Genomic DNA, 24095 nt, shown 5'->3' with positions numbered 1-24095 from the left:
GAAAAAAAAATATATATATTTTGTTAAAAGTACTTACGGTCGGTCCTTCCTTTCGGTGAACGACCACGATCATGTTTCTTCTGTCCAGGTGGAGGTTCAGGCTGATCGAACACAGCCCATGACTCGTTGTTTGTTGGTGTGAGTTTAGATGGTTTGATATCTACGAAAAACGAGAAATAATCATTTCAATCAGTTATTTAGGTATTTATTTAAATACAGTGTTGCATGACCAGAAAATAACAATATCTTCCAATTTAGACTTCGTAGGCTTATTGTAGTTAGTCTTTAGGACAATGTTGTTTTGGTATCATCTTTTAGTATCGCTTGATTTTCTAAAACTGAGAAACTAATCTACAAGCTGCTTCCATTAAATCTTGTTGAAAAAATGGAATTCACGTTCCAATATTTTCAAAATGTTGCAGAGGTTTTACGATAACAATCGAAAATACAAGGAACGATGATGAAAAGTAATCGACATCGAAATTGGAGTAATCTTCAATAGATTTCAAATATTTTTGAATGAAATCGCGAATCAATGATTACCAAATATGTTTAGTCCGGAAGGAATCCCAGCATTGATTCTAAACAAAATGTTGTTGAATTGTTGTCTCCAATGCGGTATTTGTTTGGTTTATATACCTTTCGCCATTTTCCCTTCGACATTTTTCACATACATTGGGGGGAAAACCATCAATAACTTTGAGTAGGATTTAGATATTAAGGGGTGTATCGACAAGTAGTCTTAAACTTTCAAATATCAAAATACAACTGAAAACGTTCAGAAAGTGTTTACAAAAGTGAATTTTATTAAAGAATATCAAGTTTACATAGCAATGAGATGAAAAAATCAAGCTTATTGTTGATTTCTAAAAAATGATCGAACCATAGATTTAACTTCACTCATCAAATTCTGCAGTAGTTTTTGTGCACTCTCTGGACGCTGCAGACCAAATTTTTATGTCTTTAGATCATGTTTCTTTCTAATCCGCTGAATCATCTCAACACTGGATTGGAACTTCTTGGTCAAATCACAAATAGATGCAGCCCTATTCTTTTGAATATAATTTACAACTTTTCGGTCCAATTCGAGATTACTTGGTCCGGGTTTTCGTCCACTTCTGTTGAGATCTTCGAAAAACCATTAATTATCGAACTTTGCGACGATTCGTTTAACCCTCTACAGCCCAAGCCCGCCTTTAGACAGGCTTCGCGGATTCTCTTTTCAAATTATTCAAACATTATTTTCAATGTTCGCTCCCACTAGAACGTTTTTAGAATCTTTTCATCTATCACACATACACATTGTTTCTATGCTGGCAGCTTTCTGCTAGGAGTATTTTATGTTGAAAGTCGGAAATTCAAGATAAAAGTGGAGTAGGTTTTTTTTAGATAAATAAAAAACTTGGGCGGTAGAGGGTTAACACTTTTTGGACAAACTTTGATTTTTTTGCTATTTTGTGGTATGTAACACTCTTTTCGGTGCACTAATTGCAAAATTTTCTTTTTAGCTTCCAAATCAATTCGCCACATTTCGAAAACAACTTCATTACCGCGAATAAATGACTTGCAGTTCGATTTTTGACATGTAAACAAAGCGTGCTGTGTTTACACGACAAAAAAAAGTTCACCAGTTTGTGTGTAATAACGTGTTAAATATTTAAGACAACTTTTCGATACACTCCTTAACAAGTTCTGCATCGCAAAATGTTGGACTTAATAAGCTCTGAAAGTCGTACGAAGACATTTTTGAAGCATAAAAGTTAGAGCAAAAAAACATTTTTTCATGGTCACCCTAACGCAACTTAGATAGAAAACCGCTAAATCGATCATATTTGAAGATAGGAAAAAGCTTTGTTCTACAAAGTTGATATTGTCGAATTATGTTTATCTCTATCTATAAAAATAAGAAAGTTAGATTTTTTATTGACGTGGGACTACGTCTAACCGGAGTATATGGGGGGTAAAATGAAAATCTAAACACATAACATGCAGGAAAAAATGAAAGATCCCAAATGCTTATAACTCGTACATTTCTTACTGGATCGGAAAGATGTTTACATCAACTGATAGGGAATATTTCTACGCTTCTATCGCAATTAATAAAATGTTATTTTTCATTAGATAAACAATTGAATAACTGTAAAATGTTAAGCGTTATCTAAACGCCCTAACTGCCTCGTTTTGATTGGCCCGATTTACGGTTTCCCCAACACAGTCATCATAACCAAGCAGCGTTGGGGAAATCGGCATCGCAAATACATGCAAGTATGGGGATTTTTGTTCTCACCGAAATGTGTTCCCCAACACAGACTTCAAATGCATGGAGTGTAGGGAAATTGGCATTGCAAATACATGTAACTCGGGGGCATTTTTTTTCCACCTGAAATGTGTTTCCCTAATACATACTTTAAATACATGGAGCGTGGGGAAATATGCATTGCAAATACATGCAAATCGGGGGTATTTTTGTTCCGACTGAAATGTATTTCCCTAACACAGACTTCAAATCCATGGAGCGTGGGGAAATTGCAAATTCATGCAAGTTGAGGGGCATTTTTGTTTCGACTGAAATATGTTTACCTAGTACAGACTTCTAAACCAAGGTGTCATCATATCAAACGTAAAAGGACTGTCATTAAATTTACTTGTAACGAAGAACATAATCATGAAACATGTACTGTAGGAATAATATTTAACTTGAGAAAACATTGCATCATTAATACATAAGTATGTAGCCTACATTTGTTTGACGAAAATGAATGAATAAATCTATCACAATTCATGAATTGACCTTACATGGCATTATACAATCTTTTTACTCACAAAGCAAATATATTGGATTCAATTGAATTCGGAAATTGTTTCATTCAATCAAAAATTTAATCAATTCAAACAAATGATTGCTAAGCTAAGGTAGTCCCACGTCAGCCTTGCGGTTATATCATAGATATAACCCACCCAATTTTTTCACCTAAAACTTTAGTCACCCTATTTTTGATAATATTGAAAAACGTGCTTCATCACATGTAATAACTTTATCGAAGACAGTTTTTATCTAGAGAATAAATATCTTCCGCAAAGTTGTTTTTAGCGCTTTCTATCTAAATAACATTAGGGTGACCATGAAAAAACGATTTTTTTGCTCTAGCTTTTATATTTCAAAATCTACATCCAAATTGTTTTCTTACGACTTTTAAAGCTTATCGAGACCAACATTTTGCGATGCAGAACTTCTGAATCCTACTCAAAGTTTTCTTTGATTTTTTTTTTAATTTACTCAAATACAAAAATAACATAGTTCTGAAAATCTCACACTATGTAGAGTAAAAAATGTTCCTTCAAATGCCGTCAATAAACATTTTTTTTATGTTTGCCACAAAAAGAACGACTAACAATTGAAGAGAGCGTATTTTTTGGGAAGGTAGTAGAGTTGAGTAGAGTAGAGATATTGACAAGTTCTGCATCGCAGAATATTTGTATTAGTAAGCTCTAAAAACTTTCGAAGACAGTTTGCATGTAGAATTTGAAATATAAAAAAATTTTCTCCATGGTGATCCTAACGTAACTTGGAAAAAAGCCCTACATCGGTTATTTCAAGAGATAGAACAAAACTTTGTTCTACAAATATGTCTCAAATAATTTGGGCTACAATATTGTCTAACTATGTTTATCTCTATCTATAAAGATAGGAAAGTTATATTTTTTATTTCATCGAAAATTTTGGTCACCCTATTTTCGACAACATAAAAATGAGCTCTATATGATATGTAACAACTTTGTCCAAGACAGTTTTTGTCTAGAGAATAATTGTCGAGCTCTAAATGCCACTTAGAATGCTTCCACTGATTTCCACTTAGAATGCACCTCCAGGACCATTGTGCAATGGTGTTGCAATTGTTCCCAGGTACCCAATGACATTACAAGGTTCCCTAGTTTCCAATCCGATCAATATTTCGGAACTAATGATGTTTGAGGATTACTGGTCAATTGTGAAACAAATTCTGAATAAAAAGGTTAGAAATGCTAATGAACAGGAGGATTTAAAGAGGAAATTAAATTTGGCAGCCAAACAAGTGGAAACAGGCCTTGTACAAAAGATGAGTAGCCATGTACGAAGAAAAATTTTAGCGATGGCAATAATCATAATATATTTTAATGTATACTTGTTACATCAAACCCATAGTTTGATAAAGCGCATTTTAAACAAAATTTTCGTGTTCGAGTTTTTACGTGTTCAACATTTATTTAGACTGTAAGCTTAACTTTGAATCTCACGTCAATCACGACATGGCGAAGCTTCCCGCAGCCTTGGATTTATTATGTGAACTGCGAAAGATTTTATCCATGAATATCTGTTCAGTGCTTTAGTTAGCTTTACACTGGTATACAGTTCATCTCCCTCTTCTTTTAACACTAACTTTCTTTCAAAATAAAAAAATGGAATATACATGCGATTCCACATTTATACACAATGTACATTTGTATGCAATAATGACATCGCGCCGAACAGATGACAATTCGTTTGAGAAAGTCAGAGTTAACCATATTATTAGTAATATAGATTTTTTGTGAGCTCAGAGTCCAGAATTCTTTTAGAATCGAGTTCCGTAGGTTACGGAGGCATTGCTGCAATAAGATCCGTTCTCATATACAAGATCAGTTCCCATTACAGTCACTTCAAGTGTTTATAGATTGACTAAGGTCACCCCCACATATCCCGGATTAGTTGTTGTTGAGGAAGTGGACTCTCCTATCTGATTATCTGAACTAAACCTAATCTTGAAATGTATCAAACTTACTAATTGGCGTGCATTTTAACTGTGATGATCGTATTCAAATGTTTGGTCAGATTCGACCTGCTATCTGCACTTTTTTCATGCCACGTAAATAGAGTTACCACCCATGTATCATCTAGTCGCTTGTCAAATTCAACTTATACTTAACAAAGTTATGTTTATCAACAAGATACATATAAAAATAGAAGAAAGCACTCATCCTACATATGGTTCTTTCATTTATTTAAAAAATTGCAAAATTGTTTCGTTCTACATGAACGCTCGGACAGGACCGTTCCGAACGTCACCCATCGGAACAAAAGGTTTCATTTAGTGCAATTATCGTTTTGCGAAAAATACGACATAAAAAGCATCATAGTCTAATGTATTCGGGAAGAGAGTACAGCATACATCCTGTGGTACTCCTGTTTCTTCTTCTAGTTGATACTTGTACGGAAGTTGTCTCCGAAAGTTTTCATTTGATCTGATTTGTATTCCGTGACCACGCCGTCGTTTAACAGGCTTGCGTTTACTGTGCTGCCAAACGAACGAGTTTTGTCCCGTCACCGACAATCCCCAAAACTAAGAATTGACTTAGGGTTTTCGCACACGTCCAATGATGTCGTAGTAAATTGCTTTGCATTGACAGTTCTCTAAAACGGGCCTTCGATTTTTCTGCTATTCGGCTAGCTAGAAGAACCAGGTCGCTTCGAACCAGAAACCAGGCATCGAGCTTTCTATCCAGAACAATCGGTTGACACGCGTCTTGTCACGCGATCGACAGATCCGTATCACTCTCAGAAAGCTAATTTGACCCCGAAAGGTTGCCCAATTCAATCAAGTGTAACCCGCATTTCACTGCACCATTTGGGGTGTTATTTGACCTCACAAAAAACATCGGCTGGCAAAAATATGTAACGGTGGTGACAATCGGTGTCAAATCAAATTACATTCAATCCCAAAATTGAGTATACACCTCGTGCTGCTTTGTTATGCGACTCATATTCATCGTTAAATAGACTCTCATGAAGTGATAAGAAAAAAAATAAAATGGTCACATTTCTCCTTCATGTTTAAAATACAAACAAAATATCTCCAATTAAGACGTGGCCAAATTGAGTGTACAGTTCATGTTTTTCTTAAAATGAAAATTGAAATCAGTTCAGAAATGTTAACAGATAACAAGAATCAACCGCCTAGTATTTAGTAGGGCTCCCCTTGGGCGCCCAGCCCTTCCTGCAAGTGGCGAGATTTCTGGTCACTGTAGACGGAAATGCCTCCCTGATCTCCTAAATCGTCGTTTTGAGTTCCGTTTTTCTCAGGATTTTTATTCTTCACATGGTTCTTGATTTCCCACTATAGATACTCAATAGTGTTCAAGTTCGGTGATTGTGGAGGTGTTTTGAGTTGATTGGGACATTATAGAGTAGATATTTCCGCACAATGAGGTCAGTTTGCTTCGGGTCATTATTCTGTTGAAAGTAGTAATTACGAGTGAGGCCCAATTTCTGAACGGGAGACTGCACTGCAGACTGCAGTTCTTCGGACAGCAGCTGCTATTTCCCGCAATGTCACAAGTCTTATTTATTATCATTGTACGTTTAACAATATCTATTTTTTCCTCTTTCTTGTCATTTTGATAAAAACTTTTCAAACTTCTACAAGAAACAAAAACCATCACTGCCCAAGCAGTGGTTTGGTATTGACGTCACAAACTGACGAAAGAAAGTACGCTAATTCGCAAAGATCTTACTAGAAAGGTAAATTGGTTTGGATAGTTTAAGGTGTACACTAAATTTTGCGATGCTTAGAATAATGAACCGGAAAAAATCATGAAAATCTGTTATTCTGGTGATCTTTTGATTGAGCAACTCAGAGACCCAAGAAAAACTAAATTGTGTATTTGCTCTACTGGTCAGTTCGAATTACCTCTAATTGATCAGATAAAAAACAGCCTCATATGAAATAACAAAGAAAATCATAAATCTAATAGAAGGGGTTGAAAGCTGTGAACAAGTTGAAAGTCTACCTGCTGCAGCCAGACATAAACCCTTTGAAAAGATTATAAAAATGGACAATATATGCAAAAAGGCAGCTAAATTGTTTTAAGCTGTCCAATCAGAGACGAGATTAAAGCTAAAGAGATGGCCACGGCTATCTCTACAAAGATTTCTTAAAGGTTTCCAAGACTCCTGGGATTTATCCATGGTTTTACAGAAATGCAAGGATATCACTGATCGTTTGTATATTGCTAGCTATAAACACTACATACATTCCAAGTAAAAAACGAAAAATCTTAGTTATACTTATTCGCAAAACTCAGCAGGACGAACTCCCAAAGCATATAGGCAAATTAGTTTGGCATTGCGTGGAGGCGATCTGGCGTAGCGGTAACATCCATACCTCTCACGCTAAAGGTCACGAGTTCAATTCTCACTCCCGACATTCTTCCGAAATGGAAGGTAAAAGTGACGAACCAGCCAAATGTGTTGAAAGTCACTATAATACAGAAATAAAAAAAAAAAAAAAAAAAAAAAAAGGTTTGGCATTTGTTATTTTGGAAATGATGAATAAAATCATTGGTCTTCATATCAATCTAGCATGCTTAAACAGGAGTTCACTGATCATATTCCAAATTGCCTACCAAGCAGGAAAATCTACGAAAACAGCACTTCACGCGCTAGAAATGAAAATAGGGAAGTTGTCTCCGCCCAGAGAGGTATCTGAGCAGAGTTCCGAAGAGTTGAGTGGAGTATCCTGTCTACAGCGCCAAAAATGTCTCCGCCCAGATAGGTTCTAGGCGGAGTTCCAGAGTGTTGAGATGATGATAGACTGGCTATCCGTTGAATGATGAGATCGAATATAATCATATAAATAGGGCACGAAATGTATTTATATGATTGGTTCCATAGTCATCTGGAGAGCCTATAATTGCGATTGATTCTTTGGTCGGATTTCTTCTCGAAAGCGGATGCGTTTCAATGCGTTCCTGTCTTTTGACAACTCGCTTGTTATTGTTTTGTGTTGTGATTGTTTATACGTTGTTTTGTTATGTTGTTGTTTTGTGTTTTGTGAGCTGCTATAGGTAAGTATGTATAGCACAAACGTGTGCAATTTAATTATAATATAATTATCGTTACAGGTTGTTCCCAGGTATCCGTCGGCAATAAAAAGGTAAGTGACAATTAGTATTCACCTGGATAGATAATTAATTATTGTTCTGGTTTCAGAAGCGGCATAGTGTGTGGTTTTTTGAATGGTGATTAGGATTTTTATGGTATTGTACAGTGTTATGTTTTGAGTTTAGCTAAGTAATGTATTGAAAATTAAATTTGTCTTTCCTTCTGATGTTGGCCGTGACAGAAGTCTTTTGACGCTAAAAAAATCACGCAAAAACTTTTTGGTATTGAGGGAGCATTTGATAAAAAGTGAAGCTATGAAAATAAAATCGGCATTGATATGTGCAATTCGATACAATCGATCAAGAGGATATACTCTAATGACGACGAACTGAATGCTGCTCCCCTCGATGAATACTGGAACACCCTGAAGGCAGCAACTAGCAGCACAGCAGAGACCGTCATCGGGTACGAACATCGTGGACGACAGAACCAATGGTTTGACAACGAGTGCCAAGCGCTTCTGCAGCACAATGTAGCCACGAGCGACTTGTCGAAACATTGGAACACATCTGTTTCGGGATAAAAGCGCCGTCTGGAAGAGAAAAAGTGTGAGGAGACGGAGCTGCTTTATAGTCCTCGAAAGGCATCACTACGATGAACACATGAATAGCGCTCAGACAAGAGACCAAGACGGCGTTAATGAGGACTACACAGCGAACAACGACGACGTACCAACCCCTACGATGGGTGAAGTTAAGTAGGCCATTATTCAGCAAAATAGTCCCAAAGCAGCTGAATTCCGGCAAAACCTGTAGAGTGTATCCAACAGTTGATAGTCGGGATCTGGGACACAGAACAGCTTCGGAAGAATTGGGAGGACGGCGGAATCTGCCCTATTTATGAAAAGGTGACAAGCTAAATTGTGGGAACTACCATGCAATCATGATCCTTAATGGTGCCCACAAAATTCTGTCTCAGATCTTCTTTCGTCGTCTACAGCCAATAGTAAGTATATTTGTGGGATGTTATCGGGCCGGTTTCATGCCTGGTTGCTCGACGACGGACCTGATTCTTACACTGTGGCAGGTCCCTGCGCACCACATCTTCATCGATTTCAAGACCGCATATGATACAATCGACCAACGACAGCTATTGAGAATCATGGACAAACACGGCTTTCCCCTAAAGCTGACAAGACTGATTCAGGCAACGATGAACAGTGTGCGGATCTTAGGCGATCCTTCGGAACCGTTTGACTCACAGGGGATGAACTCTCTGTCTGCTCTTCAACGTGGCGCTGGAAGATGTTATGCGGAGAGGGAGCTTCAACATGCGGGGCAATATTTTCAACAAGTCTAGTTAGATCTGATTAGACTTGGGATCAATGCGTCTAAGACTAAATACATACTAGCAGTAGTTACCGATCGCAACAGAATTCTTCTTGATAGTAGTGTTGTGATCAACGGCAACGAGCTGGAGGTGGTAGAGGAATCTGTCTACCTTGGCTCGTTGATAAAAACTGACAACAACAACAGCCGTGAAACTCCAAGACGCATAGTCAATGGCAGTCGCGCCTACTATGGGCTCAGCAAATCCTTAAGGTCCAACAAACTCCACAAGATGCTACATCTCTTCAAGAGATGTAGCATCATTGTAAACAAATAAAAATTCGAGACACGAACGCTTAGAACGTAGGACTACGCAATATTTTTTTAAATGGTTTATCATTTCGGAAATGATTTGATAATACGTCGAAATTTCATAAATAACTCTTTAGTAAAAAGTTCCGGGGACCCTGAAAAGGTTTAATGGCTTGCCTTTGCGAGAACAATACACTAATTGGTCATATGTCGCATTTTGTTTCTATATAACAATGCACGCATTGCACTGAGTATTCAACGAGAGGCATCTTCCGTGCATCGTGCAAACATCAAATACGCGTCTAACAGATGCACACAATTGCAGCGATAAAAATGAAACATCGCGAGAATGACCGTTTATGAAAAAATCTCCATTCTCAAAACCGTCAACAAAGCTAGCTTGCACTCTTCTCTTGTTTCTCCTGCTTTGCCATGGCTCGGATGGTTGTATTAATTGCAATTCCAGATGTACTTGAAGTGAAATATTCGCTAGCGTTCACAGCACATAAAACACAAAACGAGTAGAATAAGCGACCTTCGTTGTTTCGAGCACAGAAAGATTCTGAGAATTTTCCTCAGAGGAGATGCAAAACTTATACGCTAGCGATATCTTACTTACTATGCAAGTTTCTTACCCTTGGTTGTTTCTATTCTAGCGGCTGCATAAGTTGCCCGTTATTGACAGCTCTGTTCGGGAAAGCACACAAATGGACAGAACAAATGTATGGGGAAATGGGAATGCTTCCAATTTTCATCAATTTAAACCATATACAGACTATGGGATTGTAATGTATAGCAATCAAACAAATCTTAGAAAAATTCCGATTCGATTGATATGCAAATCATTAAAATCCATTTGCAGCAGAAATAGTTATTAACGTTAACTTTATTTAATAAAAACGTGACCTGTTTTCTGATTTGGCACCCTTAATATGAGACGTAGTCCTACGTCAGAAAAAAAAATTATAGGAGGTTGTGTCCAAAATACGACCGCATTGTTGACGTAGAACTATGCTGTTATTTTATATAAGTCGGATATTTATAACTTCGGATACTATTTTATAATGCTGTGAAATTTTAGAAATAACTGTCTGGTAGAATGTCATGTCATCATGCTACATGTTATTTAATATTGCCTCAGTGGAATCGCACCTTTAGGCATCGTTCTTACAAGGTACACAAGCGCCAAAGAAGCGTTCGCCATAGCATGCATACAGAGCCATACATCGGTGGCTTTAAGCTACTAAGACTATAAACACTCCTCATCATTTTGCATTATTTTAAAAGAAACACTTCTTTTAATAATTCTGGTCTCGAAAACAGATGCATTACTTTCTCATGATCAAGATAAGCTCATCCATAGTGGGGAAAGTTTTGCTACTGGCAAGCGGAACCAAATCACATACAAAATTCCAGAACGAAATTTACTTTCTTGGTGACTAAATAAACGAAATAAACTCTTTCTGTTAATCTCAACAACCTCGGAAAAAGTAGCATTGCTTCATTATGATCAAGATTAGCGCAAATGCAATCCTAGTTGGAGGCAGTTTTACGACCCAAATAATTTTTAATATTCCAGTACGACATTCAAGATGATTGGTATTCCCCAAATAATTTTTCGTGACAGAGCCAATGCACACGGGGGCAGAAACAAATGGGGTTTCAGCGTAGCAAAGATGCACTATTTTTACGTAGGGGTTATGAAGCACGCACGTACGCACACAAATATCCATATATCGATGGCTTGAAGCAACTAAATATACACAAACTTATCTCCGTTTTGCACTCTTCTCAACAGAAGCCCTTCCTGTTAATATTGCCGGTCTAGATTAGCTTAGTTCTCATCCTTTGTGGGGAGAGTTTGCGAAACCAAAATTCTAGAGCATTTATTTTCTTGATTTGCCGACGATAGCCTAGCTTGATGATTACTCACACAATTGTGTAGCTCAAAACCTTAATGCAATGGCGTCAGTTTGAAGCAATTATTGCAATGCTAGAGATATCAGCGAGTCAGTAATTTGGTCGCGTCCTCAGCTCAATCCGAAAAGAAGACATGTTATGACGCAAAACAAGCAAGAACAAGCAATGTTCATTGCCTTGAGTACAGAACGTGACTGAAGGTTTGCCTCAGCGAGATCTACTGTTTATACTCTAGGCAAGTATTCCCCTTCATTCTTCTTCTTTTCCTTTGTTCACGGGAATTCTAAATCTTACGAGGTCCTCTTCGTTGCTCGTCGATAAGTTGCCCGTTATTGACAGCTCTGTTAGGGAAAAGCACACAGAACAAATTTATGGGAAAATGGAAACGCTTATAGTTTTCAAGAATTTTAACCATTTACACACCAGTGGATCGTAATGTATAGCATACCAAACAAATCTTAGGGATCGTTTGGTATGTAAATCGCAAAAATCCGTTCGTGGCAAAAATAATTATTAACGTTAACTTTATTTCCTAAAAACGTGACCTGTTTTCTGATTTGGTACCCTTAATGAAAGACGTAGTTCTACGTTAAACAATTTGTCGAAAAACGACATTAAATGGTTTAAAACTCATTGTTTAAGTTTGAATTTCTGGTGAGACTGCTCTCAATACGTTTGTTGAATCACATACATGAAAAATGTAGTGGTAAACTCACCCCGATTACGCTCCGCTTCCGGCGATGATTCCCCACCATCGCTTGCGGAACCAGACGACCGCTTCTGCATCGGATCAGCGCTCTTCTTCGTTCCACCCAGCACTGTTGTCCCCTCGGCGAACGCGATCTGGAGTGGAGATTTTGTTAGCGAAGACGACGACGCCTTCATGATGGTGGGACTCTTGGCCATGGGAGATTTTACGATCGGTATCGGCGAAGTGCTCATGTCGTTAAGTGTTGCTTTAGCCGCCGCATCGCAGGACACATCCTGTAGTAAGCTGCTGTCCCTAGCCGCTACCGGAGATCGGCTTTGCGGTGGATGACTTGGTGACGTTGATGTGCTCTGCAGCTGAGGAGATTTTAACGTCAACCCTGGGCCAGATTGGGCTGCTGGTGACAGCTGCCCGGTGCTGTGGAGTGACAGATTGGATACTGCTTTCTGCATGAATGCATCTATCTCCAAATCCTCCTTCGGAGTACTGCGGAAGCCGGAGAGATTCTGAGACTCTGGTATTTCAAGATTTTGCAGGGATGGCTGCAGTTGTTGTTCTTCCTGCTCAGGGAAATCCCTATTGATGTCAGCGTCGGAAATGTTGATTTCGGGTGATTGGCGTTCCTCTTGAATCATGTCATCGAAGTTGGTTTCGAATTTGTGTTCATCCTCGGTGTCCCGATCTTCGAATGAAGATGATTCCATGCGCGCTATTGGTGCGGAAGATGTGGGCGGTGCAGGTGGGGATGATTTCTCGAATAGGTCCTCTACCAGAATGATATCTCTCAGCGCAGCGTAACGATCTTTAGCATGAGAAATGACTTCGGTGATCTTGGTGTCAATTTTTGTCATTGGTACGGACACGGGACTTGCTGTTGTAAATGACTGCGACTGGGAAGGTGACGTTGCGAATTGGTCGGCGGTTATGTTCGGTGACAGCCTGTTCATTTCGCTTGCTACTTCTCTGTCGAAATCTAATGTAGTCAAATTGAGACCAGTTTCCCTTGAATCACCTTTGTGAGGTTCTGGAGAAGAACCGATTTCCTGTCCAATGATTTCTCGAAATACGGCATACTTATCGACGGGAGGTGGTGCAGGTGGTGCCACTGTGCGGTGTGCTTGTTGCTGATTCAGATGATCAAAGTTTGCTACAAAGGAGTTCTCCTCTCCGAAGTTGTCGTCGAACTTGGCTACAAACGTGTTTTCATTTTGATCATCGAAATTGACCTTGAACACCGGCGAGTCACTGTTTTCAGCTTCTTGATTCCAAGATGCTACCGAGGGAGAGGTTTTGCTGTTCTCGATGAATTCGGAAAGATATGATGTGAGTTCCACCAGGGTCATTGTGCTTAACTTGGAAACCGGAACGTTTAATTTTGTGGCTAATTCATCGATACCTAGTGTTAGTAATTGACTGAGTGTGATGTCCGGTATAAGCGATTCTTTGTCCCGCGAAGTGGGAGACTTTGAATGTGCCGGAGGCGTGGGCTCGTCCAGATTTCGGGGATCCGTTTCGGATTTGCGTGCGGCCCGTGTTTTCGAAGCATCCTTGCGTTGTGGTGGAGGTAATAATGTCGGAATCTCTGATTTAGAGGTGATCGGTTGCAGGTAATCATCTTCTTCATTCAGTTTCTTGAAAGGACGACCCGGAGATGATGAGTCGGCTCTATTAACTTTCCGCGATGGTAATGGTAGTGGAGGCGCATTATCGCCGGTAGATTGACTTTTCGACTCCAGCTTGGAACCAATGAAATCGTACCGTTCTCTCGTAGAACCTCCCGAGTTCGGGGTAGCGGAAGGTCCTGATCTTGGAGACGGTCGTATCACGATGTCGGCAAATTGTTTTTTAGGTGGCAAAGGAGGGGGCTCGATGTGCGATCCCGAGTCTGGTCGAGGAGGAGGCTCAGGGGCAGTTTCATTCTCACTCAAGGAATCACTCTCCTGCAAACGTCGCATATTTATGCTGTTTGAATCTCGCTTGGAAAATTTTTGCCCGAAAAGGTTCGGTTTAATTTTTTTCGAGCTGCTACTAATACTGGAGATTACATCAACCGTGTTCTGTTTGAACACATTCGGACGATTTCTGGTAGTGCCCATCCCTGGCGAAGTGGTTGTGTCGGAGTTTTGCCGCTCGAGACGCTTCTGGCTGATGTAACTAGCCCAACTTTCGGGCGGAAGATTAACCTGAAGGGGACCATTGTAAGCCACTGGACTATCGTCGGATTTTCCTTCATCTGATATAGTGGCGAGCTTTGTTGCTGTGTCTTCCTGGGCTTTGGATTCATTGTGCTTTGGGGTAGCGGTTCTGGGGAAGCTGACGTCAAATGGATCGATGTGTAGTTTTGAGAAATCTTCATCTTCCATGAAAGGATCAACGGCTTTGCTGGCGAATGGATCAAGAAAATCGGCGGCTGAAGGTTCATTTTCTCTGGCGCTAATCTCATCGAAGGTTGCTTTCAAAGACTCAGCTCCCCCCGAGGACGTGATGTTTGTGCTAGACGGAATTGAACGAGGCGATTGACGTTGATGGTCATCGGAGGAGAAGTTGGCATTGAAAGTACTATCTCTACCGGATAGATCTTTAAGCACTTTTTTTGGTGGATTTTTTAGCTCCTGGAAGAAGAACTTCTTATCAATATAGGGTTTGATTTTCCCTGTCCCAAGCGGATCCAGATCGGTGAAGACATCGGTATAGGACGAGGGCTGTGGTGCACTTAGGTGTGTCTGAAGAAACTGAAACTGTGAGAATGCTTGAATTTTAATTAGCCCATGTTGTTAGCTTACCTTGCATCCTTCTTCCAACTCTTTGAGGTTAGGTTCGTCAGAGTATTTCGCAGGTTCGGGATCAAAGCGTGACGTGTTGGGAGGTGAGTTAAGCCAATCATCGTTCTGATTAGAATTGCTCGCAGACATTGTAGCGGGAGCGGGACCAGGAGTGGTGCAAACGGGTGGTGCCGTTTGGGATGATGGTGCTAATGGCGTTGATGGGATGGGTGGAGATGAAGAAACCACCGCCGGACTGGTTTCAGCAACTGGTAAATTTTCAGTCGATCTGTGTGTTTGTTTCAAATGGCGTTTGCTAGTCTCGGGAGGTGGTAGTAGATTATAGGCCTACAATTTATAAAAATAATAGCCGTGTACTACGATTAACTTATCGATAATAATTCGTTTAATTACCGGCGGAATATTGGCGAATGAATCTCCGAAGGGATCGTCATCGATGACGCTTTTCGAGGGGACTTCGTTCGGGGTTATCCGCTCCATTTGTGTGATGCCACGCTGTATAGAACTAAGCTCTTGCTCTAAATCTACGAGATCGGCTACCGATTCGGGGGATTTCTCACACTTAACATTCGACTTCAAACTGCTCGCGCCAGCCAGACCGGAACCGGCCAATGGACAGGAAGCACCATCGCCGGACGAACTTTTGCCGTAACTGTCGACGTTGGAGGTTTTGACGGCCATCGCAACCGCCTGATGTTCATGCGCTGTAATTTTGCTCTGAATGTGCTGTCTAGCAAGCTCGATTTCTTTCTTCTTCAATTCGAACACGACCTGGAAGAGGTCACGCATCGCCAGCACCACCTGGCTGGCGGCTTTGTCGGTCTTGATGCCGAAAAAGCGATGCCCGCTGTCGGGCGAACCAAAAATATAGCCAAATGCACGCGAATCCGTCATGTCCTGCGCGATGAACGATATCTTATGCACTGGATGGTGGTAGAGAGAGTCCTGAAAAACGGGGTTTATTAAATGATGTTTGAAAAGCATGTTTTCACACATACTAAATAATATTATATGCAGGAGATAGAGCAAGAGTCGAAAAAATAGGCAAAATTTTGTTATGTTAGATCATTGATGAAGTCAGAGAGAATCAGAAGTCTCAGAGGTGACGGCATCTTTCAAGTTGTCGGCTCCTATTGAAACAACAAAAATAATCCCGTGGAACTACTACAGAGAAACTTCGATATAACGATTTAGTTATCGATATAATTTTCATGCCAACTCGTCTTAGGCATGACTGTGCATACTTGAAATTACCGAAAAAGAACTAGACTACTTTTTGAAAAAGGATAGTTTTTTTCTCAATCTTTTACAAAAATTTCTAACTTTTCGAGAAATATACTACAAAATTTCCAAGAAAAGAACGTAAGAAATTGTTTAAATTTAGGATTTTTTTTGAATCTCGGAGTGCTTCAAGGAAGAGATTCTTGTAGAATTCCTTCGTCTTCCATTTTGGACTCTCTGTTCTCATTCCTCGTCTTTTTAATGAGTTCTGACTGCCGACGGTGTAGCGAATTGCTTGTTGGTCACTATGGGTATAGTCATCACACACTCTTCAGTTGCTATTTGATGTCAAGGTAGGGCTGCAGAAGGTGACATCAATAATGGACTCCCGACCACTTCTGCGGAAAGTACTAGTGGAACCTTCGTTGACCAGTCTTACAGTTAGCTTTGCCAAAGCATCCAGCAAAGCTAAAGCCTCTCGCTTAGGTAACTCTGCTACCCCACTCCACTACCCAGGCATTGGAGTCCACGCCAATGACTATGGGGCTGCTTTTGATGAGCTCTTCTGTTAGACTGTGGAGCTCATGACACTGCTCCAGCCCCTCCTGTCATTGCTGCCGCTCCATGATAAAACGATGACCTTAGCACATCCGTTCTGCTCGGCGGTTAGAAAATGAATGATGGTTTCGGAAAGCAACAACCAAATTTATTCCTTTCGACTGGCGGTAGAATCACAAGTGGGAGTGGTTTACAATATGATTCTTCATTTGTACCCAAATTATATTCCGCTATTACTCTGGTTGCACGTTTTGGTCGGAGCTATTTGAGGAGCACAAATCGGACCAATCAAAACGAGGCACACAATGCGTTTGGATAATGCTTGACATTTCACAATTATTCAATTGTTTATCTCAAGAAAAGTGAACTGTTATTCATTGTGATAGATGCGTAGAAGTATTTCCTATTAATAGATATAAACATCTTTGCAATCTGTTAAGAAATGCTCGAGTTATACGCATTCGGAATCTTTCATTTTTTCCTCCATGTTCAGTGCCTAGATTTTAATTTTACCCCCTATATCTTCCGGTTAGACGTAGTCCTACGTCAAAACGAACTATTCAGTTCGAGTGTACCGTTGGTCGCTATTCGCTTGTAAGATATGATAATACATGACGTGGTTGGAGTGGCGATACAACCTTTCTGCGAAGGGTTGGCCGTGCGGTGGAAACTAGGCGAAGCACCGTCTCGTCAGCCTGCGTAGGAGGTGTACGACAGAGCGTATGATGTTATACGTATCGGAACAACGTCTTGTCAACCTGCATGCAGTTGCTCGCTGTGAGCATATTAACGACACAGTGGATGCCAGGTATAGCAACCCGCTCATGAAGGAGCATGTCTTTTGTGTGGAAAGCATTAAGGTGGTGATGAATACGTTATTCAACATGATGCCAGACACTTAGGAGACGATTGACCTGTGAGGGTAAGAACTTTTTAAACAACCTACTATTTCGCCTCTCAAAGCAGCTATTTGTCGCACGGAAAACAGCCATACGCTTCTCTCTGACTTTATTTCGCTCTCTGGACACAATTGTTAAGTATTTCATTCCACCGGTATGCTGTAAGAGCCTTTTGTTATTTTTCTCCAACGCATGGTCTAGCTAAAAATTTCGTCAGTTTGTTCGAACTTCGATCTCGCGGACATAGCGAAGTGCTTCGACGTATAGTTCTCTGTCGAAAGCCTTCGATTCATACTTTCGCTTCGAAATTCTTGCTGATCTTAGGACCGTCATCTTCCTGCTTTTTTCGTTCCTTCTTCTGGGTTACAAGCCAAAATCCAAAAACATATTCGGAGCTTTCCGCCACTTACGTACATATGTTCATCTCCGTTTTGACTGTTGGGCGTGTTCATTATTTTGATTTCATTCGTATTTGGGGTCCGCTATCTCCACTTGGAGACCGCTATCGAGCCGCTATCTTCACTCGTTTTACCCAGTCACTTTTTGTGATCTCATGAGGGACTGTCCACATATCACGTGGACAACTTTATGGGGGTAGGGGTTACGAAAATGTCCACGCTTGTCCACGGTGAGGGGGGAAGGGGTTTTAATAATGTCCACGTGGACACGTTAAGTATTTTTTAAAGTAAAACATTCAAGTTAATAGTCAAAGTTGAATGAGATCTGTTTTGTATTTACACGATTTTTAGAACTCCACTCCCGTGGAGGCGATCTGGCGTAGTGGTAACATCCATGCCTCTCACGCTAAAGGTCACGAGTTCAATTCTCACTCCCGACATTCTTCCAAAAATGGAAGTAAAAGTGACGAATCAGCCAAATGAGTTGGTTGAAAGTCACTATAATACAGATAAAAAAAACTCCACGCCCGCCCTGAGTACTTAGTATTCATGAATAAAAATACTGAGCTGCCTGAGAGTGCTGCTCGGTCAAACATCCATATTTTTTCATATGACTGAACCACTTTCCTGAAATGTATATTCTGAAGGTAACGCACATAAACTAGGATCCATCAATTCATTCCAATCGGTAATAGAGGGCCATTAAATCCGTTAGGATAAAGACACCCAATAACACAAAGAACGTTGGATTTTTTGTAGCATTAATAATCACGACTTAAGTGCGGATTGAATTCAGCTTTTGCTATTGATGACAACACTGTTTGGTTTTTTTTTCGAGAACTATCAAGGATTTCTGAACATTGAAACGAACAACAAATTCTTCCATGAGTGTACGGACCGTATCTCTGGAGATCCATTTCTTGCAATGATGTTGTTCTTCATTGATATCTGGTAATTTTTTGTAACACGCTTCTTTTGAGTTGTCCGGAAAGTTCATGCTGCTACTGCTGTTTAATTAATGAAAAGATTAATCCTTGATGCACATGAATTAGTAGATTCGCTACAGATGTCGAAAATTCACCGTTCATGAGAAACGAAACATCACGAAAAATATGCATGCAACATGCAAACATGCAACAATGCATGGACTACATATTAACCCATATTACGGAACCCGATCGGATTTGACATATCGAACGAAATAAACTTTTGCATTCTGCACAATCCGATAGGATTTGACTCGATCAGATTAAGGGGGATAGAGACACGAATTTCGGACGTTTCTTCGAGCTCTGAAAAAGTAATACAATGAATATTTTTACCATCCATTATATCACTATTTGTTTAACTATCTTTCAACAATAAAACAAAAATTGAACGGAAAAAAATATATCCATAATTAGAAGCTAATCAAGTGAGGGGGTTCAAAAAAAAAGTTGTGCCATGGCGTATACGATTAATGCGATAGAGAGATGCACACAGATTGTATTCATATAAACATAGATCGGATAAGTAGAACTTGAGATATCGTGTAAGCCAGTTTGAAAAAACATGTTTCGAGAAAAACGCGTTTGAAGTTAATTGTTATGGCCGTACTAGATAAGATATCGCATCACTAAAATGGCTATAACTTGGTAAATAATGAGATTTTCGAAAAGTCTCTTCTATGGTATATTCTTAAATGTCTGAATTAGAGAAATATGAAGGAAAAAAAATGTTTTTTTCACATTTCTAGACTAGCATACCCTCTTAAAGAACGCAACATCGTGCTAATTTCAAATCCGACCGGATTCCGGGTTTATGGCTGGGTCTGGTAGGACTGGAAGAAAATCTGTATCATGAGCTTCTACCAAGCAACTAGTTTCGATGAATTCCAACAAGTACTGCTAGCAGCTGAACGTATGAAAATCAACGATCCAGAACGCTTCTAGGGCACTTTTAAAACTCCACCCACGTTACACACCAGATATTGCATCTTCAGATTATTAACTGTTAAGATTCTTGTAAGAACTTACTGCATAGCATAAGTTCTGAGAGGATGGAATTCTCAAGTGGCATGAAGGATGCTGAAATATTCAGGAAAAAACGGTGCATCTATGATCGAAAAGATGTATGTATCCAAAAATATGGTTTTGGTTTTTTCCTTAGAATCGGCACAAATTCAGGACAATATTTAGCATGATTTAACAATTAAGGGTTGTAGGTCAACGATGATTCCGTCGATCACGATAATACTGCAGATGTTTTGTTTTTACTAGGTTCATTATAGCCATCAGGCACTACCGAACCTGCAAAAGCGAATGTGATTGATGTTTAGACGAGAAAATTCTGTTTTTAAACAAAGTGCTTGATTTCATTGTCTGATTTTTTTGAAAACAGCCAGTCAGCTTTAATAAAAATACTTGAGAATAAGCTGAAAATCGATATTTTAAAATAGATATGGAGATAGCGTAAATGGAATTCGGAAGAAAATAATGAGCTCCCGGACAATGTTGAAAAAAATTGAAGATTTCAAGACAAATCGTTACCATTGGTAAGGCTATAATTTTTATCAATGAAAATATGGAATGGAAAATAGAAACAAACTTGAAATGAAATTTAAGCGAAAAAAATAGAATTTCTTGATTTTTTCCTCAAAACCGGAGGAATGTCCACGTGGACAACAGAGGGAGGGGTATAAGGAATGTCCACGCTTGTCCTCGGATGGGGAGGGGGAAGTTTAAAATCATGCTTTTTCTGTCCACGTGGTATATGGACAGCCCCTGATTATCTTTGCAAACAAGGAGGTCATGCTAGGATTGACACAATCCCCCGTGGGAACCGTGTTAAAAGCTTGATCTGCGTAAATCAGTAGTCTGACATTTGAGTCTAGTATCTAGTGGCTGAGCCTAGACGAACATTGAAGTACCGGGAGGCCTGCCAAGGTTTCACCGGGACTTGCCATTTCAGTGGATGTCACCCTCCCTTATATTCAGGGAGCAGGATAGCAAAGCACTCCTTCACGATATATCCCCGTGCTATCTCCTTGGGTTTCATCGCGCTCTTACCCGCGTTGTCACCAGATCAGTCGCCTTCTACGACAGGGACAGCAATTAAGGTGCTTTTTTGCCGGTAGCCCCACGGAGTTTCTGAATGCTATAGAATACAGACAAGTTATGGAAAAACGTTTTGAACATTCCGCCAGTATTTCTGGAACATCTCCGGTGTCCGCTAGCTACACAAGTTTCCCCGTCAAATATAACCAGTTGAATCTGAATAAGTCTATTTTTTGAAGAGTTATGACTATTCGTACACTGATTAAATATTGCCTATCTCAACCTTTTTGTGTACTTCCTGCACAACACATTCAGAAACCTTCAAATCTAATATATTATAATTAAATTAACGAAACATCTACGTGAATGATAACTGCATTTTGTGGGGGTTAATATGAGCATCAATATTAAATATTTACTGTAAAGACATTGGTACAATATTTATTTGCATATCGCAACGATCCAATGACACACTTCAATGTGATCGGAACCACACTCACCCCTGTTTTCTCATCTCTCAATCGCAGTCCATCGATAGTAACGTGGATCGTAATCCTTTGTTTGTGCTCACCGGCAGCTCGGATGGCCATTTTGAGGTCCTACGGAGTGTAAGAAAATTATTAGATCAATACAAGACGATTTTGTAAAGTTTAGAAATTTTAAATACTTTGAAAATCGGTCCATAAATCAATCCCAACAAACAACCTCCAGTACATCTTTTCCGATTGTACAAATAGTAATCAAGCAGATACATGATTTCGAACATACACACGGTGAATAGGAATGCGACCACCGGCTAATGCATTTCAAATTTCAATGTTAAATTCATTGATCCGTGACGCGTGCGCTACAACATCTGCCGCCACTACATTTAGCAGAGCAAAGTGTTTTATTTACTGTTTTTGCGTACATTCGATATGTCTTACTCTCGGTTACTAGCACTAAATTGGATCAATTTCATTTGAATGCTATTTATCTGATTGACTGTGCAAGTGTTTGTATTGTATCAACATCAGTTGAGATAAAAATAAACATACCTGCAGCGCTTCCTGACACATGCGATCTCCTCTGGCCTCGCCAACCTCCAGGATGCCAATCAGTTTGGCCTTGAAGCTTACTCCATCGCCGAAGAACCGGCCAGGTTCGTTCCGATCTGTCGAAGTATAGTAAGGGAAAAACAAAAGCGTTCGTCAGAATTCCGCATTTATTTCGGGAACACAAATATCACGAAAACAAGAATGTCTTACTTCTGTTTGTTCCGCGATCTTGAGAGATGTTTTTCAACATTGTGACGGATTTTTCTCTCTTGCTCAAAAATTGCTTACGGTATGGATTGAACCAAACTCTTTGTACGAGTGCAATTTGCAATTCGCGTGCTGTGTTTCGCAGCTATCTTTGAAGGGACAATTTTGCATCTGTACCACTTTTCTCAGTATTCCACTCACTCGAACGCTTCAGCCTCGCCACACAAGACAGCTGTGTGTGACGTCGAATCTTCGGTTTCTTGTAGCAATGCACAATCCGTTCTAATCACTCTAGCGAAAACCAACTTCCAAATGATTCACAACGTTCTCTCACCCTTCCCTTCATCAACATGATTGTGGACTACCGGGGATGGTTTCGGTGGTGATGCTGTCTGCTCCGGTAAATACAAGAATTCCACAATTCAACAAAATCTCGCACAACCACTCGGAGCTGTCCCACCGGGCGAGACAAAGGTTAAATGTCTCATTGATGGTGGAACCGAATTCAACACAGTCATTGAATTGACCACAAAAGTCACTATTCTTCCCTGTGATTGATTCTGGAAAACTAGTTTTACTCTCCTGATTCAATCAACTATAAATCACATTATCATAGCATAGAAAATTAGCTGCTGCGCGAATAAGCACTATATTCTCATCTGGTTTAACTCTCAGTGACTGACGTTGGTTTCACGAATGGCGAAGCGACAGAGCTATCCGCTACAACATTGGAGCACATTGGATGAACGCATAGTAATCGAGAGGTGGTTCATTCGCCAGAACTCTCACACTACATCCCGTACGCACTCTGGTAACGGGACTGTGTGGGTGTTGTATGCCGTGCCGTAGTGTCGGCTGTCAAAAATTCATTCATCCAAACTGTACTCAGTTCACATTCATGTTTCTAAAACAGGATAGTGTGAGTGCGAGATCCTTTTCTACGCACATTCGTATCAATTTGTTTTCCTCTGATTGTTTGACATTTCGATAGGTGTGAATCGAGTACCTGGTTGCGCCGACAAATGAAAGGCATTGTGTTGAAACCTAAGTACGGTATAAAAATCATATGAATACTGTTCCATTCGTACGATGCTTAGGAACTTCTTCAATAAGAATACAGTGACCCAAATCCGTAATCGTACTCCACCGTGCAGACCTATTTTCCCTTCCTTTGAAAGTCGAAAACAAGCTTTCGTAACATGCTATTTAGATAAAGTCATAGTGTCATATGAGAGTTAAAAGGTTTGCTATCTGTTTTAATGTAATAATGGTACTTATTTCTCTAAAAATGGCGAATGTATATGCTAATGCAGGGTTTCTCAAAGTGGTCGATATCGATTTTGGTTTCCTAGGGGTCAACACAAATGAAAATTGATTTTGGTGGTTGACGAGGTCTGAAAATCGACCCCTATATAATAACAAATGTTCTTATTTGAAATATTTTGGATGCTGTATTAGCTGTGTTATAAGAATGACTAATATTTTAGTAGAAAGTATTATTGCTGTACATTTTAAAAACTCAACAAGACGATGAACGTGCGCAAGATGAAATGAAAAAAGTACAAAAAGTATAAGATGAAAAATTCGGCAAGTAAAAAAACGTGAACAGGCTCGCGCAAGGAAATGTGTTTGACCGTACAAGTCCTTCAGGCTCATTTTAAATTTCTCTGTATTTTAAACATATACGCGATTTAATACGAAAAAAGTCATCATAAAATTTATGTCCAAACATGCTCCTGATATTTCACTGTATAACAAGTTTGTCCTTAGGTTGCAAGTTCATTTGCGTTC

General features: G+C 39.7%; 1 protein-coding gene across 5 annotated transcripts in view; it reads right to left on the bottom strand.

The window, feature by feature from the left end:
- LOC129764853 (protein disabled) overlaps nt 1–24095 on the bottom strand; it is a 45431-nt gene that overhangs the window by 9685 nt on the left and 11651 nt on the right. For 3 of the 5 annotated variants that reach the window (XM_055764386.1, XM_055764387.1, XM_055764388.1), the window contains exons 3-8: nt 22098–22213; nt 21561–21659; nt 15343–15894; nt 14950–15276; nt 12174–14904; nt 38–160 (exon numbers count right to left, since the gene is read on the bottom strand). In XM_055764386.1, the coding sequence (XP_055620361.1) occupies nt 38–160; nt 12174–14904; nt 14950–15276; nt 15343–15894; nt 21561–21659; nt 22098–22213 (3948 nt within the window). Of the gene's footprint in view, nt 1–37; nt 161–12173; nt 14905–14949; nt 15277–15342; nt 15895–21560; nt 21660–22097; nt 22214–22307; nt 22987–24095 lie in introns of those variants that run through there. The other 2 variants (XM_055764385.1, XM_055764389.1) reach the window with 2 other exon arrangements.

This window comes from Toxorhynchites rutilus, chromosome 2 (assembly GCF_029784135.1).
Source record: "Toxorhynchites rutilus septentrionalis strain SRP chromosome 2, ASM2978413v1, whole genome shotgun sequence".
NCBI classification, from domain to species: domain Eukaryota; kingdom Metazoa; phylum Arthropoda; class Insecta; order Diptera; family Culicidae; genus Toxorhynchites; species Toxorhynchites rutilus.
Note: the sequence above shows the minus strand (reverse complement) of the source record. Positions and strands in the feature narration are given on the sequence as shown.